The 15,856-nt window shown below is 48.7% G+C and overlaps 1 protein-coding gene across 1 annotated transcript in view; it reads left to right on the top strand.

Annotated features, from left to right (window-relative positions):
- Positions 1-15,856, top strand: part of QTGAL (queuosine-tRNA galactosyltransferase) — a 2,104,007-nt gene that overhangs the window by 40,608 nt on the left and 2,047,543 nt on the right. The window contains exon 3 of the mRNA XM_086930605.1: positions 5,605-5,704. Within this exon, the coding sequence (XP_086786731.1) occupies positions 5,605-5,704 (100 nt within the window). The remainder of the gene's footprint in view (positions 1-5,604; positions 5,705-15,856) is intronic.

The raw sequence follows: 15,856 nt of genomic DNA, 5'->3' as shown, positions 1-15,856 counted from the left end.
CGTTGTCAGAGTGGGAAGAGTTGGGCCTACAGATGGTGGAGGACTTATACATAGATGGGACGTTGGTCCCCTTTCAGACGTTGCAGGATCAGTTTGGACTTCCAGACGGGAATTACCTTCTGCATGCGGCAGTGGTTGCGGCGATGCAGAAGCACTGGAAGGGAGGGCTAGTGGAACCGGATACGACCATGGCCTGCCAATATGTGGTGATGGCTGCAGGCACCTTTAAAGCGGTGACCTGCCTCCATACTAGAATGTTACATGAGTGACTGGAACCGCTGCAGGCGCTGAAGACGAGGTGGGAGGACAGTATAGGTAAGCCCATACCGGACACGGTCTGGGGCCATATTATGAAACGGACGTGGAAGGGAACCAGGAATGCACGCTTCCAGCAGGTACACTTCTTCATTATACACAGGGCCTACCTGACCCCGGAGAGGATCAAGCAGTACTTTCGGGTGCAAGAAGCAGTGTGCCCGAGATGCTTGGCACCTGAAGTTGAACTGGATCACCTGTTGTGGGGATGCCCGAAATTAGGGACATACTGACCTGAAGTGGGAGAACTCCTGAATGTGGTTACTGACAGGGAGGTGGAATTTGACATGGCGGCATGTCTACTGCTTTGGTTCCCTCACACGACGAAGACGAAAATCACAAGCAAATTTATCGACCTAGGACTCATATTGGCTCAGAGAGAGATTACCTGGCACTGAAGATCCAAGGAGGGCCCGTCAGTGAGGAGATGGATGAATGAGTTGTTGAAATGGTCCGGATGTGGAAGTGTGATTAGAATGCGACAGGCTACCAGGACTGACAATGATAAGAGTTTGGAGATGGCGAGGGCGTGGGAACTGATAGTGCAAGCGATGCGTGACTACATGATAGAGGATGAAGAATAGGCACATTAAGAGAATAGGGCTCCATGAGGCTTGAACGAACAAATGCAACACCCGACCAGTGGCGTGCTTCTTTATCAGTACAGAATGATTATGCCCACATCAGCAGCAATTGGGGGGAGGGGAGGGATGGTTGGAGGGGTGTTAATAGTCACCACAGTAATATCAAGAAGGATGCCTGCGGTTGGAGCCTAAGGCTGGTTCTTACAGCAGTGGGGTCCCCGGGCGGGGTACAGCAGGTTCCCCGTGGGGCGGTTATTGTCAGACCCTGGAGACGGCCACCACGGAAGGGTACTAGCAGGAACACGTTGAAACGGGCTTTGGGAATACCGACATCGCCCCCACAGGGTGCCTAGATATACTTGACGGTGTCTAGGGGGGAGGGAGTTTGGGGGGTAAAAAAGCAGATACTTAATGGTGTTGTTAACCAGACACCTCTATGAGGTGGCCACTGTGACATTTTCTTTGCAGGTACGAATTGGTGCGCCGCCCGGCCTCCGGGTTGCGCCGCCCGGCCTCCGGGATGTGGGCTGATTGGCTCTGTACGACTTTATTGTTATTCCTATGCTTTGAGGTGTCATGAGTGTAATGGTTGACCTACTTCGAGGTCTTGTTTATAACTCTGCAATAAAAATAAAAAAAAGAGAAGCGCTGTCTTGCATCAGGCGAAAAGAGAACGCGCCAATATCCTACTGTTGCAGGAAACCCACCTACTGGGTAACAAAACACTCTGCCTACAGCGTTTTGGCTATCAACAAGTGTACCATGCGGGCTTTGTCAGAGGGTCTCGGGGGGGGGGGAGCCATCTTAGTTCACCGGAGGCTCTCCTATGTGCACTCCTCCCATTGGGTTGACCCACAGGGTAGGTACATATTTATCAGGGGTATGGTTGGGGAGGAGTCCCTGCTGCTGGGTAGTGTGTATGCCCCGCCCCGTTGCAATGGTCATTGGTGGAAAAGTTGTTCACAGTCTGGGCTGATATTCCCGAGACACCGACAAAAGTTGGGGGGGACTGGAACGATGTTATGGATATGCAGGTAGATAGGTGTCGGCCTGGTGTGGGTCAGATAGCTGGAGGGGCCACAAAACTGAGGGATTTGGTTCGGGGCCTGGACTGGGTAGACACATGGCGCTATTTGCATGCACACGGGAGGGAGTACACCTACCTGTCAGCGGTCCACAAATCCTTCTCTAGACTAGATTATATCTTTGTCCCTCGTTCAGCAATAGGTAGGGTGGAGTCGGCGACTGTGTTGTCTAGGGGGCTTTCAGATCATTCCCCAGTCGCCATTGAAGATGGCGTCTCTCTACGTGGCACCTACAGGATGAGGACTACCAGAAACGCATGCGGGAGGCCATAGCACACTATTGGGTGGAAAATGCTGGATCTGTCTCTGAGGCCGGTACAATGTGGGAGGCCCTAAAGCCCACACTGCGGGGTGTAGACATTGCATGGTGTGCGACGGCACGCCAGCAGCATAAGGCGGCATTGGTCAGGGCCACGGCAGAAGTGGAGGTCCTGGAGCGCCGCTGTAGCGTAGGAGGGGACAATCAGGCGGTGGGGCAGCTTCTCTTGGCGCAGCAATCCTATGCGTCGATACTGTTGGACGAGGCGCGGCAGGTGTGGTTGGCGACGCGTAGCAGGATTTATCAATGGGGAGGCAAGTAGGGGACAATGCTACACCGTCTCCGTCAAAACACTTTCCAGGTGCAGACCCTACCGGGTCTCCTGGATATGGCCGGGGATCCAATTACGGATCCTCTGGAATTAGCAGAGAGTTTCGCGGCGTATTACGCGACCCAATATGCCCCGAATGAGTGCCTACCGGCAGATATGGTGGACAAATTGATTGCGGACTTGCCACCACGTGCTGTGACGGATGAGGTACGAGATCGCCTTGAGCTCCCTCTAACGGAAGAAGAGCTGGGACAGGCACTGGGGGAGCTTAACACCGGGAAAGCCCCTGGGCCTAACGGGTTCCCTAGTGAATTCTATAAGAGGTATCACCTATTGTTAGGTACACACTATACACCTGCGGATTGGTGCCATGCAGAGGTGGTGGTGTTTCACAAACAAGGCAGGCCTCCGGAGCAGCATGCTTCGTACCGCCCCTTATCCCTCCTAAATGTTGAAGCTAAGATCTTGGCTAAAGAGTTGGCCAATCGTCTTTTGCCCCATATTACAGGGTTAGTGCACCCAGACCAGGCCGGGTTCATGCCCAATAGGGCGACCAGGCACAATATACGCAGGGCTCATGTTGCGGTAGCAGCAATACAAGGCACTGGGGTCCAGGTGGCGCTTCTCTTGGCAGATATAGACAGAGCCTTTGATTCCCTGAGCTGGGTTTATTTGCTTGCGCTTTTGCCTAGAATCAACCTGGGGCCTCACTTCATATCCTATTTGAAATTGTTATATACAGACTTGACAGCTTCGGTTAGGGTTGCAGGGGCCATATCTTCCAAATTCTCCATTGGGCGCAGCACACGGCAGGGGTGCCCCCTTTCACCGTACCTGTTCGCCCTGGCCATGGAGCCTTTGGCGGCTTGGGTGCGATTGGATGCGCAGCTTCACGGTTTTGTGTGGGAGCAGGGCCTGACTGATAAGATCGCTCTTTATGCCGATGACGTCCTGTTCTTTCTCACACATCTAGGCAGGTCGGGGCCGCGCCTACTTGAAAATATGCAAATATTCGGTGAAACCTCCGGGTTGTATCTGAATCCTCGTAAATCGACCCTATGGGTGCTGGGGGGGAACTCAAATGTTGGGGACTGGGCGTCCACTCTGCAGGTGGCGGTGGAGGGCATCAAGTACTTGGGGGTGTTCATCTCAGCGAGTCCTGCGATATCCTGGGAGGGCAACCTGGTACCGGTTTGGGACAGGGTCCGGTCGGAGATGAAGACGTGGTCCCGAATGCCCCTTACTATTTATGGCAGGTCGGCCATCTTTAAAATGGTGGCCCTTCCCCACTTACTCTACCAATTACAGAATCACCCATACCCGATCTCAACTCAGTGGTTCCGGCAAGTGGATTCGGCACTGGGACAATTTTTGTGTGCCAGGGGAGTGTTGCGGGTAGCGCTGCACACCTGTTTTCTGTCCACCTACGATGGGGGCTTGGCGACCTCCAATATCCTTTCATACTATCAGGCCTCCCATCTCTTCATTCTAAATGAGTGGTGGTATGGAGATAGGGGAGACCCGGCGTACGCCCTGGAGCGACGCCTCATGGGTTCCAATACTTTGCATACGGTCCTTTACGCGGCGCAGTTGCGAAAGGGACTGCCGCCGACCACCCAGGTGGTTTTTCAAATTTGGAGACAGGTCTTGCGTCGCATGGGATGGTGGGGCAGGTTGACACAGGAGACCCCACTGTGGCACAATGGTCGCCTACCTGCGTTGAGGTCTCTCCAGGGCTTCAGGGCCTGGGACGACATTGGTATCTCATCCTTGGGGAATGTAATGTCAGGAACAACGCTTAAGTCCTTCCAAGATTTATGTGAGGAGTACGATTTGCATCGGTCCTAGTTCTTTAGATACCTACAGTTCAGCCACGCCATCGCACCAAGTCATGAAGGTCTTGATTCCCTGCCGGAATTTAGCCCACTGGAGGCCAAAGTCTTTATGGGAGATTTGGGGGAAAAAAAGATTTCCCGTATTTATCGTACACTAGTTATACATTGCTCCAATACACTGTTGAAGCGCCGGGAGTCGTGGGAGAGGGATGTAGGGGCACTTGAGGAGGAGGATTGGCTTGAGGCGCTGGCGGCTCCCAGGGGTGTGGCCATAGCGATACGGTTGTGACTAATCCAATTTAAATACCTACATAGAGTCTATTTCACGAGGGAAAGGTTGTGGCGGGCGGGCCTTATTGCTTCCCCAGACTGTCACCGGTGTGGCAGGGAGGTGGGGACACTGATACATACGGGATGGAGCTGTGTTTCGCTGGCCAGGTTTTGGAATGGGGTGTGGGATTGCCTGTCAGAGGTCCTAGGGTGGGAGCTTCTACGCACACCGTATTTAGGCTTGCTACATGTTCTGGAAGGGGTGGGGGGCAACATATATAAAAGAAATCTTCTGTTGCTGGGTCTTACCCTGGCCAAGAGGGATGTGGCCAAGGCATGGAAGGACCCCCGGCCTCCCTCAGTCCTGGTGTGGAAGAAGGGGCTGGATTTCTGTATGGGGCTGGAACAGCCAATTTTCGTAGCTCGCGGGTGCCCACGAAAGCACTACAACATATGGAAGAGGTGGGCAGAGCATAGGGGCCTTTGGCTGGAGCCTCCAGTGGACCGAGAGATGGATCAGGAGGTGGGATAGAAGGGCCACACGAAAAGTACACATATCATGCTGGACCGCAGTTTGCGTTGGAGGACCTGTGAGATGATGTCGTGCGACTGGGGTGGGTGGAATCCGGGTGGGGGGAGTTGGGGGTTGGGGGGAGGGCTTGGGGGGATCGGAGGGGGGAAAGTTACTCAGTTTGATGAATCATTCATATCCAAAATACTGTATAGATTGCCAATTGCTTGATGCTCTATATTTGATGTGCAGTTAACTTCGGAGCGCGGAGTGCTGCAATGTATGTGCAAACTCAATAAAATCTGTTTAAAAAAAAAAAGTCAAATTTTATGTGTGATTACTTTATTTTGTATGTTCCATATCTTAAATGCACAGTATTTTCTTTTATTTTGATCAACATATCCTTTTCTTTAGGACAATTCATTGAGTATTATTGAAAAATGGAGGACCAGATTGGAAGAAAGGGGCATTGCTGTCGTCATTGAAGGGCACGATTCTTCAAAGCCACGTGGAGGTGTGTATCTCAAGTACTAAAATATTTACAGTACTTAGCTAATCCTCACAAGGTGTGTACATTGGTTCAGCAAATGAACAGCCACCATGATCTACCACCACTGTGTACGCAAGTACTGTGCTCCAGTGGCACACCCCATTGACTGTGGCTTTCACTTATACATTTTTATACTTCAGACAAAAATGGCAATTTTACGTATTGCTTCTAGAACTTCATTGCTATACAAATAATAATGTATACTGATGTTGATACCTCTGAGGGTGGCATATGGTATTAAATGGTGGCTCAAACGGATAAGAGATGGTTTCTATACTTTTATTGAAAGCATGCACAGTCTTTGTTATTTGAGCAAGATATTGAATAACCATTCTAAAAAATAACCTGATTTTTATGTAGTGCATTATACTACATTTACGCCATTTCTAAGTGTTGCAAATATGCATTAATATAAACCAATTAAATGGTACCAACCTAAAAAGGATAAAAGTATGTCGCACGCGAGTATTTAATTCAGTGATCCCTCTTGCCATCTAGATACACAGTGACCCTGCTTGCAGGATGGGAACATGAAGTTTGTTCCAAAAGTGGATGCATGGCCAGGAAACAATTTATGTTTTTACTTGTTCTAAATGGCAGTCACTAGAGCTGGTGGCATATGGGGATAACATTTCACCTTCTCCCAGTGTTGATTCACATTGTTGCTGCCAAATATTCACTGTAAATGTTATACTGTTTTTTGCATATTACAGGAGAAATAAATTGACTATAACTGACCATATTCAGTATTGGCTCTAACTCAGTAATACCTCAGGTAGTTTGTCATCCCTTCTGGTGCTACCCATATGCTGCCTCTCTTCGGCCAGGGCCCACTCCCTCAAATCTGTTTTCCATTTCGCCAATAAGGGCCCTTGCTGGGTTAACCAATGGATTGCTATGCGCCTTCAAACTATAACAAGTCCCAGAACCAGAAATCGCCTACAAGTCTTACGTTTAGGATCACGGGGAATCAGGCCCAGAAGACAAGGGCGTGGATCCATGTCAATCTTCCACCCTGTAATTCTGGTCAAGTTCTCTAGGACCGCCATCCAGTACTTCTGGATCGTTGGACAGGTCCACACCATATGCGGGATATCCGCCTGCGTGTGGCGACCTCTAGGGCAATGTCGATCTCTGGAACTATTAACGACATGAAGCCGCCTGGGTGAGAGATAGGTCATGTGTACTATGTTATACTGGATTTGTTTGAATCGATTGCATACTGACACCTTCCGCACACTCTCATGGATTTTTCCCAGTCTCGTGACCTGATCTCCTGCGGACACAACCGCTGCCATTTCTCCTCTATATTTAGGGTTCCATTCTTTTTATTCTCCTTCAGAGCCCTATAAAGGTGGGTAACAAACTTCCACGCTCCTGCCATGGTGATCATGGTGACCAGAGTATGTGTGTGCCCCGGGGCCTCTGGGAACAAAGGCCACAATTGTTGTGCAGTTGCCGCTATTTTTGCATACTGCAGGAATTGCCCTGACCCCAGCTCAAAGGTAGCCACTGCCTCCTGATAGGTGATGAATTTATTGTCTGGATAGAGGTCTGACAGCATAAGGCATCCCCCCCTTTCCATTTATCAGTTGACATAACCCGCTCAATTTGAGCGAAGGCCGGCATAAGCCAGAAATCTGCCTCTGGGGCAAACGGTCTGTCCCTGATAAGTCTGCGGACTACTCGGTTCCATATTATGGCTAATAGCCGCACCAGTGGGTGACATTGGTCCAGCTGCACCCCGCCCGCCAGAGAAGAGCTCCCAACTGTTGGTCCCCATAGGTGTCTGCCAGGTAGGCCCTTTCCCAAGAGGGGTCCGAGTCCAGCCAGGCTATAGCATGTTGGAGTTGCGATGCAAAGTAATAGAGTTCCAGATCCGGGATTCCTAAACCTCCTTTGCCCCACCTACGTTTCATAACCTCCAGGCTAACCCGACTCCGTTTGCCTTTCCATAGCAATAGAATGATCAGTGTGTCCAAGTCCTTAAATACCCAATGCAGGAGTTCAAAGAAGGAACCCTGCATTGTGAAGAGACATTTAGGCAGGACCACCATCTTTATCAGGGCGATCTTACCCATCAGGGAGAGTTTGAGTGTGTTTCAGAAGGCAAGCCTGCCCCGGAGACGCCGTAGTATCCTCCCCATATTGTGTTGGTAAAATGTGGACTCATCCCTACCTATCCATATCCCCAGATAACCCAGAGTATCCGCCACCTATGGAAGTCCCAATTCTGGGAGCTGAGCTCCGTCCCAGTCGTTCACCGACCCAATCGCATACAGTTGTTTTTTTGCTTTATTAGTGTAAAGCCCGGATGCTTCAGCAAATTGAGTCAGCGCAGCTATTAAAGACAGCAATGACCGAGTCAGTCGTTGCAGGTATATCAAGGCATCATCGGCGTACAGTGACACAATATGTTCCATACCACCCACCCAAATGCCCTGCCCCTGGATCACCTTATGAAGATAACATGCCAGTGGCTCCATTGCCAGGGCGAATAGCAAGGGGGAATGCGGGCATCCCTGTCGCGTCCCTCTCTCTATGGACATTGTGTGTGACAGTTACCATCCCCTGCAAACCCTCGCCACCAGGCGAGCATAAAGTAGTTTTACCCAATTTACGAAACACTCCCCCAGTCCCTTATTTAGAAGCACCTGCCATAAATAGTCCCATCGGATCAAGTTGAACGCTTGTTTGATATCAAGGAACGCTAAGGTGCTCTGTTGGGCACTTTCCTCCAATGATTGCATAACATGTGCGAGACAGCGGATATTCAGTAGTGTATTCGTGCCTGGTATAAAACCAAACTGGTGATGTACCAGTTGCCGGAGATATGAAAGGAGCCTACTTGCCAACACTTGGCTAATAATTTTAAGAGCCACGTTTAGCATGGAAATTGGCCGATAAGAACTGGGGAGCAGGGGGTCTTTCCCCGGTTTGGGGATTATCACTATCAGCGCTTCGCGCATGGAGTCTGGGAGAATGCCGCTTTCGCTAGCTTCCGCCATGATTTCCAGAAATTTAGGGATCAAGACCCCCCCCCTTACTCTTTGTAGAGCTCAGCCGCTAGGCCATCCATCCCAGGGGATTTAGCTGTCTTCAGATGGGCGATTGCGGCCCGAATCTCTTCCCCTCTGTACGGGGCCCCTAAAGACTCCTGACTTTCGGAGTCTATGCAGGGCAATTCCACCTCAGCTAGATAGGCTGCCACAACCTGAGGGGCGGCGGGTGACTGGGGCTCAGAGTATATTCTACGCAAATGGGTTACGAAATCTGTGTTAATCTCATGTTGGGTGTAAACCATATGGCCAAACTCTGCACACTATCCTATTTAAGGAGAGTTCGTAACCAGGCAGCCATAGAAGGGGGTTTTGGACTTCCATTGGGAAGTGAGGGCTTTCTTGGCAAGGATGGATTAGAGCCAGGTTAGCAAATTTCGTGGCTACTATTTTGGAGCGTAGTACGCTCCCGGCGCAATCAGGGGCCAACCTAGCGGGATTGGTTTGACTGTAATTGAAGAAAGCGTGTTCACTATGTAGGTCCAAAGGGGCCTAAAACGTGGGCAGAATCAAAGTATCTATGTAAAGTCAGCCACCTTTGCAAAGCAGCGGGGACAAGTTGGTAATACTCTGGGAAAGTATTAAAATGCCGTAGGACTCGACGTAAAACATGTTTTTAAGGTGATTCTAGGTGGAATGTATCACACCGTCATTGAAATGAACAGATTGAAAGAGATTTCCCCTGAAGAAGCATGCCTGAATCTAGTATTCCTGTAATGCATTGCTGAATGGGGAATTGATGTAACTGATTTCAAAGTGACACATTTCATTTGGAGTCACCTCAAAGAACAATTTAAGTCGAGTGGAAGAGAAATGAAGTATGTTTATGCATTGTAGATGCTTTAAGAGCATTTGTCTGGTTTACAACACCAGTGGCCTATAGGGTATTTGATGCTAAATGGCCTGAGTAAAATAGTATGAATGGAAATGTGTGAGACTTGTTAGAGCAGGTGAGTTATGTACGTTTAGTTATGAAGATGGAAAACAAGGAGGCTTGTATTACGATTGTTGAAGGTAGTTCTATATACGTGATTCAAATCTAGCCCGATGCCTTCTTCCCATAGAGCCAGATATTCAGGGATGTGCAATTTCTATTGCCCAGTGGCCATGATATACTGTTTGTGATCGTGGACAACATTTTTTTAGGTTTATTATTGTTATTTTCTGCATTGGCTGCCAATTTAATGCGTGCTATTTGGTTGTGGGGGAAGAGTATTGTCTGCTGCCAGGGCTCCATCTGTATCCAATATGCAGACAAGTTATGTTCTATATTTTCAGAATTGTTTATACGGTTTGTTAATGCACAGCCTTTACAAACAATCAAGGTTGCATACTAAGGAAAAACAACTGTACACTCGGCTTGCATTACTGACAGTGGAACATATATATATACGTTTGCTAAATGTAACAATTGTGACCATTTATAACCCCGCCAGAATGCTCCTTGATTATATACAAATACAAGAACAATTAAATAAAATGTACTTACTATCTGCAATTTGAAAACAAGCATTAGAAATGCAATCGGGCTCGGTTTTATTTGAGTTTGAGCTAATGGCATTGTGCATGTGGTGTGTAGTGGAATTATGTGGGTTGGATTGTAATTTTAGCAATGGTGGCATGCTGTGCTTTAGATGAATATGTTTAAAAGTAAAGTGTACCATACTGCGATTGCTAAAATAGTTATTTGTGGAAGCGTTAACAATTAATGCGTGCACTGATGGCTGGTGGTGCGTGCTTGGTGGAAGAGTGCACTGGCGGCTGGAGGTGTGTGTGCCTGGTGGAAGGGTGCACTGACGGCTGGTGGGTGTGTGCTTTGGTAAAAGCGTGCACAGATGGCTGATGGTGTGTGTGTTTGGTGAAAGCGTGCACTGACGGTTGCTGGTGAGTGCGCCTTGTAAAAGCATGCACTGACGGCTGGCTGGTGTTGTACCCCTGATGGTGTTTGTGCTTGGTGAAAGAGTGCATTGATGGCTGGTGGTGTTTGGCCCTGGTGAAAGCGTGCACTGACGGCTGGTGTTGTGTTGTTGTGTGTGTGGGTGTGTGTGGTTGTGTTTGTAGTGGTGAGTCTGTGGGGGTGAGTCTGTGGGGGTGAGTGTGTTGTGGTGAATGGTGATCAGTGTGTGGTGGTGAGAGAGTGGTGTGTGTGTGGTATGTGTGTGTCGTGTATGTGTGTGTGGTGTGTATGTGGTGTGTGTGTGGTGTGTGTGTGGTGTGTGGTATGTGTGTGTGGTGTATGTGTGTGTATGGTGTGTGTGGTCTTATGTGTGTGGTGTTATGTATGTGTGTGGTGGACTTACTTTGAGTGTTTGTTTCCTGCACACTCACACACTGCCCCTACACATTCACACACTGCTCACACTGCACACTCACACTGTTCACCCTGCATAGTCACACACTGTTCATCCTGCACACTCATCTTGCACACTCACACAATGTGCACCCTGCACACTTACACACTGTTCACCCTGCACACTTACACACTGTTCACCCTGCACACTCACACACTGCACTCACTGTCACTCTGCAGTCACTGTCACTCTGCACTCACTGTCACTCTGCACTCACTGTCACTCTGCACTCACTGTCACTCTGCTGTCACTCTGCACTCACTCTGCACTCAGTATCTCTGCACTCACTCTGTACTCACTGTCACTCTGCACTCTTCACTCACTGTCTCTGCACTCACTCTGAACTCACTGTCACTCTGCACTCAGTCTGCACTCACTGTCACTCTGCACTCAGTCTGCACTCACTGTCACTCTGCACTCAGTCTGCACTCACTGTCACTCTGCACTCACTGTCACTCTAAACTCACTGTCACTCTAAACTCACTGTCACTCTAAACTCACTCTGCAATCACTGTCACTGTGCAATCACTGTCACTCACTGTCACTCTGCACTCACTGTCACCCTGCACTCAGTCTGCACTCACTGTCACTCTGCACTCACTGTCACTCTGCACTCACTGTCACTCTGCAATCACTGTCACTCTGCACTCACTGTCACTCTGCAGTCACTGTCACTCTGCACTCACTGTCACTCTGCTGTCACTCTGCACTCACTGTCACTCTGCACTCACTGTCACTCTGCACTCACTGTCACTCTGCACTCAGTCTGCACTCACTGTCACTCTGCACTCAGTCTGCACTCACTGTCACTCTGCACTCAGTCTGCACTCACTGTCACTCTGCACTCAGCCTGCACTCACTGTCACTCTGCACTCAGTCTGCACTCACTGTCACTCTGCACTCACTGGTCATTCGTTACAACCCCAACTGAGCACTTTGGTCGTCGAATCTCCACCTGGCTGCCATCCCGGCTCTCTTTCTGCTACAGGGTGGGGCCACCTCTTGTTTCAGTGCTGGGATGCCTTTGGGTCACTATCCGCTCTACAAAGTGCATAAATAGAAATAGACATGAGCTGGCGGTAGGGGGAAGGTGGCTGGGGGCAAGAGGATGCTTGGGAGGGTGCTCATCATTTGTTTAAAATAATGAGAGCAAGAAGGTGGGAATGGAGAGGGAGCAAGAGGCAGCAGAATGAAGAAGAAAAAATAGTGTCACATGCACTGCAACACCAGGTCTGACAACAGCAATAGAAGGATACACCTCAACCAATCAAAACACAATGAGTCAGAAATGCTCCTTGGGTAGGACAAGCACAAGAATAGGGAGGAGAGTAATGAAATCAGGAGCAGAGACTTGAGATTTGGCAAGAGAGCCACTGAATTATGAGCACGGTAAAGACAACAAACCCGCCCTGAATCTCTACTGGATACAATCGGTCGGTTGCAAATAGACGCTAAAACTGTCTCTACAGAAATAGTGGTTTAAATCTATTTTTTATTGTCTACCTTGAAAGTCACCAAATATGAACAAGTCTTAGAGTATTGTTTGAGGGAGTGGTTCTGAAATATGCTGGTGTATTGTCAATATAGCAAGCACTGTGAGTGAGCAACTGAATGAGTGAGCGTGTACATGGGACTATGAGTGAGTGTGTTTATCAGAAAGCCATATAGTCAGTGAGTTAGAGTAGTGCTTCTTAACCCATGGTCCAGGGAACCCTGGAGGACCACAAAACATACTCAGATGGTCCACCACAATTTAGAAAGTTAAATAATATTAGCAGATTAATAACGTGTATATAAATAAAGAAGCAACATGTATAATTGAACATTTTAAAATGTTCTGTAAATGTTTAGGAATTTGAAATTGGAGGATAGAAATTAAGTTAGAATCCTCAGATTAAGTTGTGGGACCAGTGCACGTGCATCAAACAGAAAAAACTATGCACAATGTGTGGGCTAAATTTAATTTAGACAAACTCCAACCTTCTCATTAAAATTAAAACTGTATTTTTTTTATTTCTTTGTGAATTTAATAAAATATTTTATCTGTGTTTTGGGTTGATGAAAGCTTCTTTCTTTAGTTTTTGTGTACTGTTTTGAGATTCAGACCATCAAAAATGGGTAGGCCAGGGTCCTCGGCTTCCAGTAATGACTAAGTGGGAGTCCCCAGATTCCGATAATGATTCAGTGGGGAGATCCCGAGGCTCCAGTAACAATTAAGTGCTGGTCCACAAAAGTGAAAATATGAAGAACAACTGAGTTAGCGGGTGCATGATTTAGAGTAGTTCAGCGAGTAAATGAGTAAGTGAAAGGAGCGAGTGTCTGACTGTATGAGTCAGTGTAAAGTGAGTGAGTTAGAGTGGGTAAGTTGAAGTGTTTGACTGCGTGAGTAAATAAGCCAGCAATGTGCGAAACCCCGTTATGAAGAAACAACCTCCTTTAGAATGAGAGAAAATGCATAATCTTAAAACAACCGTAATTTCAGAACTGTATCACAGAACAAAGAAGGAAAAATACTTTAATTAAACCTAAAAACAACAACTCCCAAACCCTTGGGCCTCCTTTCTAGTGGCCAACCTAGAATGTACCGAAAAAGTCTGATGCTTAGTCTGGCCAAAGCGAAACACGTGTCGGCTCAGTAGGACCTATAGTACACCTATATAAAGAGTCAATGAAAATCTACATTTGATTTTATCAGGAATAAATAAACCATTCTAAAAACACAGTGGTCAAGTGGATTCTTACTCATTCAATTAAGAGTTGAGAAGTTTACAATCGGATCCTCCCAAAACTCATTCAGGCATTCAACTGTTCGGCTGCATTGTAAGTAAAACACCAGACTAATATCTTTGCCGACATTTCTAGCTTGGTATCTTGTGTGCACGTGTCCTAACAACTGCATATTACGAGACAAGAAGCTTATGAAATAATCAGTAAGTGTGCTTGTAGAGTGACACAGCAGAACTATTCACACATCACAATTACATATAAATGAGTGAGTTAAACAGCACACAGCATGACATTAGATGTCAGCCCCCTCGAAGACTGGTGCTTAATGACAGGGTTGAAACCTTGCCTTGTCGCGTGCCTCGGGGGAGTCGGGGAGGGGCCCTGCGTCAGACTAGACATTTCCATCAGCAGAATGACAGGTTCACGTTACACTGGAAGCGCAGGGCGTCGAAATATTTACACACGCTCGGCTTCTTCCAGGCGGCCCGAGATACGGCTCAGTAACTACACGCGAGCACAGCCCCACCCCCACATACAGCTGCCCCTCGGAGCCCCACGCTCACAACACAGGTGCCCCCAGTCCGCAGTGGCAGCTGCCTCTCCCGTCCCAGTCCCACGTTCACCACAGAGACACCCCTCCCAGCCCAGCGCACACCTCACAGCTGAACTTGAAGATAAGGCGCCTCGCCCTGCCAGCGCGTCGCTGCAGTGGCAGCTCGGAAACAGTGCCTTGCAGCCCTGTGCTTTTCACAAATGCCACTTTACTTGTGCAATAAAGCATTGGTCGCAGTTACACCTGCTGCCAAGGGGCACATGGGAAGGCGCCCCCTGTCAGGCACCTCGAAGAAGTTGGCAGTGAAAAACTTTCACACTTACCTTCCTCGCACATTAGTGGTTTTCAGACTGGCCCTCGCTGCGATTTGAAGCCAGGACCTGGATTTAAGAGCCCCCTTGTGCCAGGCCCCCGTGTTCCACAGTGACCAGCCCCTGGAAGTGTGCCTTCCTTCGGTTTCCAATGAAAAAAGAAGCTGCCTGCTCTCTTGCACTTTTTTTCCTGCGTGATGTCACATCCTGATTTTGTCTAGAGCTGCACAGCTGTCCTTGTATTAACTTCACGAGAAAAAAAAATACACAACCCTAAGAAGTTACCCCCCCCCACAGTTCCCGAGTTCCTCTTCCCGCATGAACTCCTAAAGCCCCCCCCCCTTCCCCCCCTCTCCTCCTCACGCAAAAGTTCGGGTCTTTCAATAGTTTCCCGGGACTCGAAACTTACTTGGTCTGTTCACTATCCGAGGGGCTTCTCCTCTTCAACCCACTATAAACACTCCTCACTTTTCACGTCCCTCGCGCTCTCTCCCGTGGGGAGCACACCACACGCCGTGTCCATGAAGAGGAGGGCACACATAAAACGCACACACACACACCCCAGACCCGTCCGCGCGCTGCTGAAGCCAGAGCCGCTTATCACTCTGAGACAACACCAGCCATCGCGCTTCCGCATCCGCGAGCCGTGTTTAGGAAGGAAGGGAGGTCACAGGATTTAGTAAACAAGAAAAGCCCGATCAATGGTAAACATTATAAGAGGACCACCCAGGGCAGCAGGAGAATGGCAGCAGGGGCTGATTAGAGGGACTCCTGGTGGTCGCTTTTTCACTTTTTTTTGCGGACGCTTTCTTACACTGTGGCATGGAGTCATCGTGCTCAGCTCTCGGCCTCGCGCGCGCGCCACTGCAGGCATATGTTTTGAATTATCTCTGCCGTGATCGGGCACCCTGACAGCTCCTAATTGATATTTATGGACGGCCGTGTGCGAAACCGCAGAGAAAATGCCCACAATGGCGGACGCAAATCACATATAGCCTATCGCATCAAGGCTACTAAAAAGACAGCACAGCGAAGACGAATCACTATGCAGATGCCATAAAACACTAAGGAATGTTTGGAATGTTTCTGGCCCGAGCCCTAAAGAAACCTTTTTT

The sequence above is a fragment of the Lissotriton vulgaris genome, chromosome 7 (assembly GCF_964263255.1).
Source record: "Lissotriton vulgaris chromosome 7, aLisVul1.2, whole genome shotgun sequence".
NCBI lineage: Eukaryota > Metazoa > Chordata > Amphibia > Caudata > Salamandridae > Lissotriton > Lissotriton vulgaris.
This window is presented reverse-complemented; position numbering and strand designations above follow the sequence as displayed.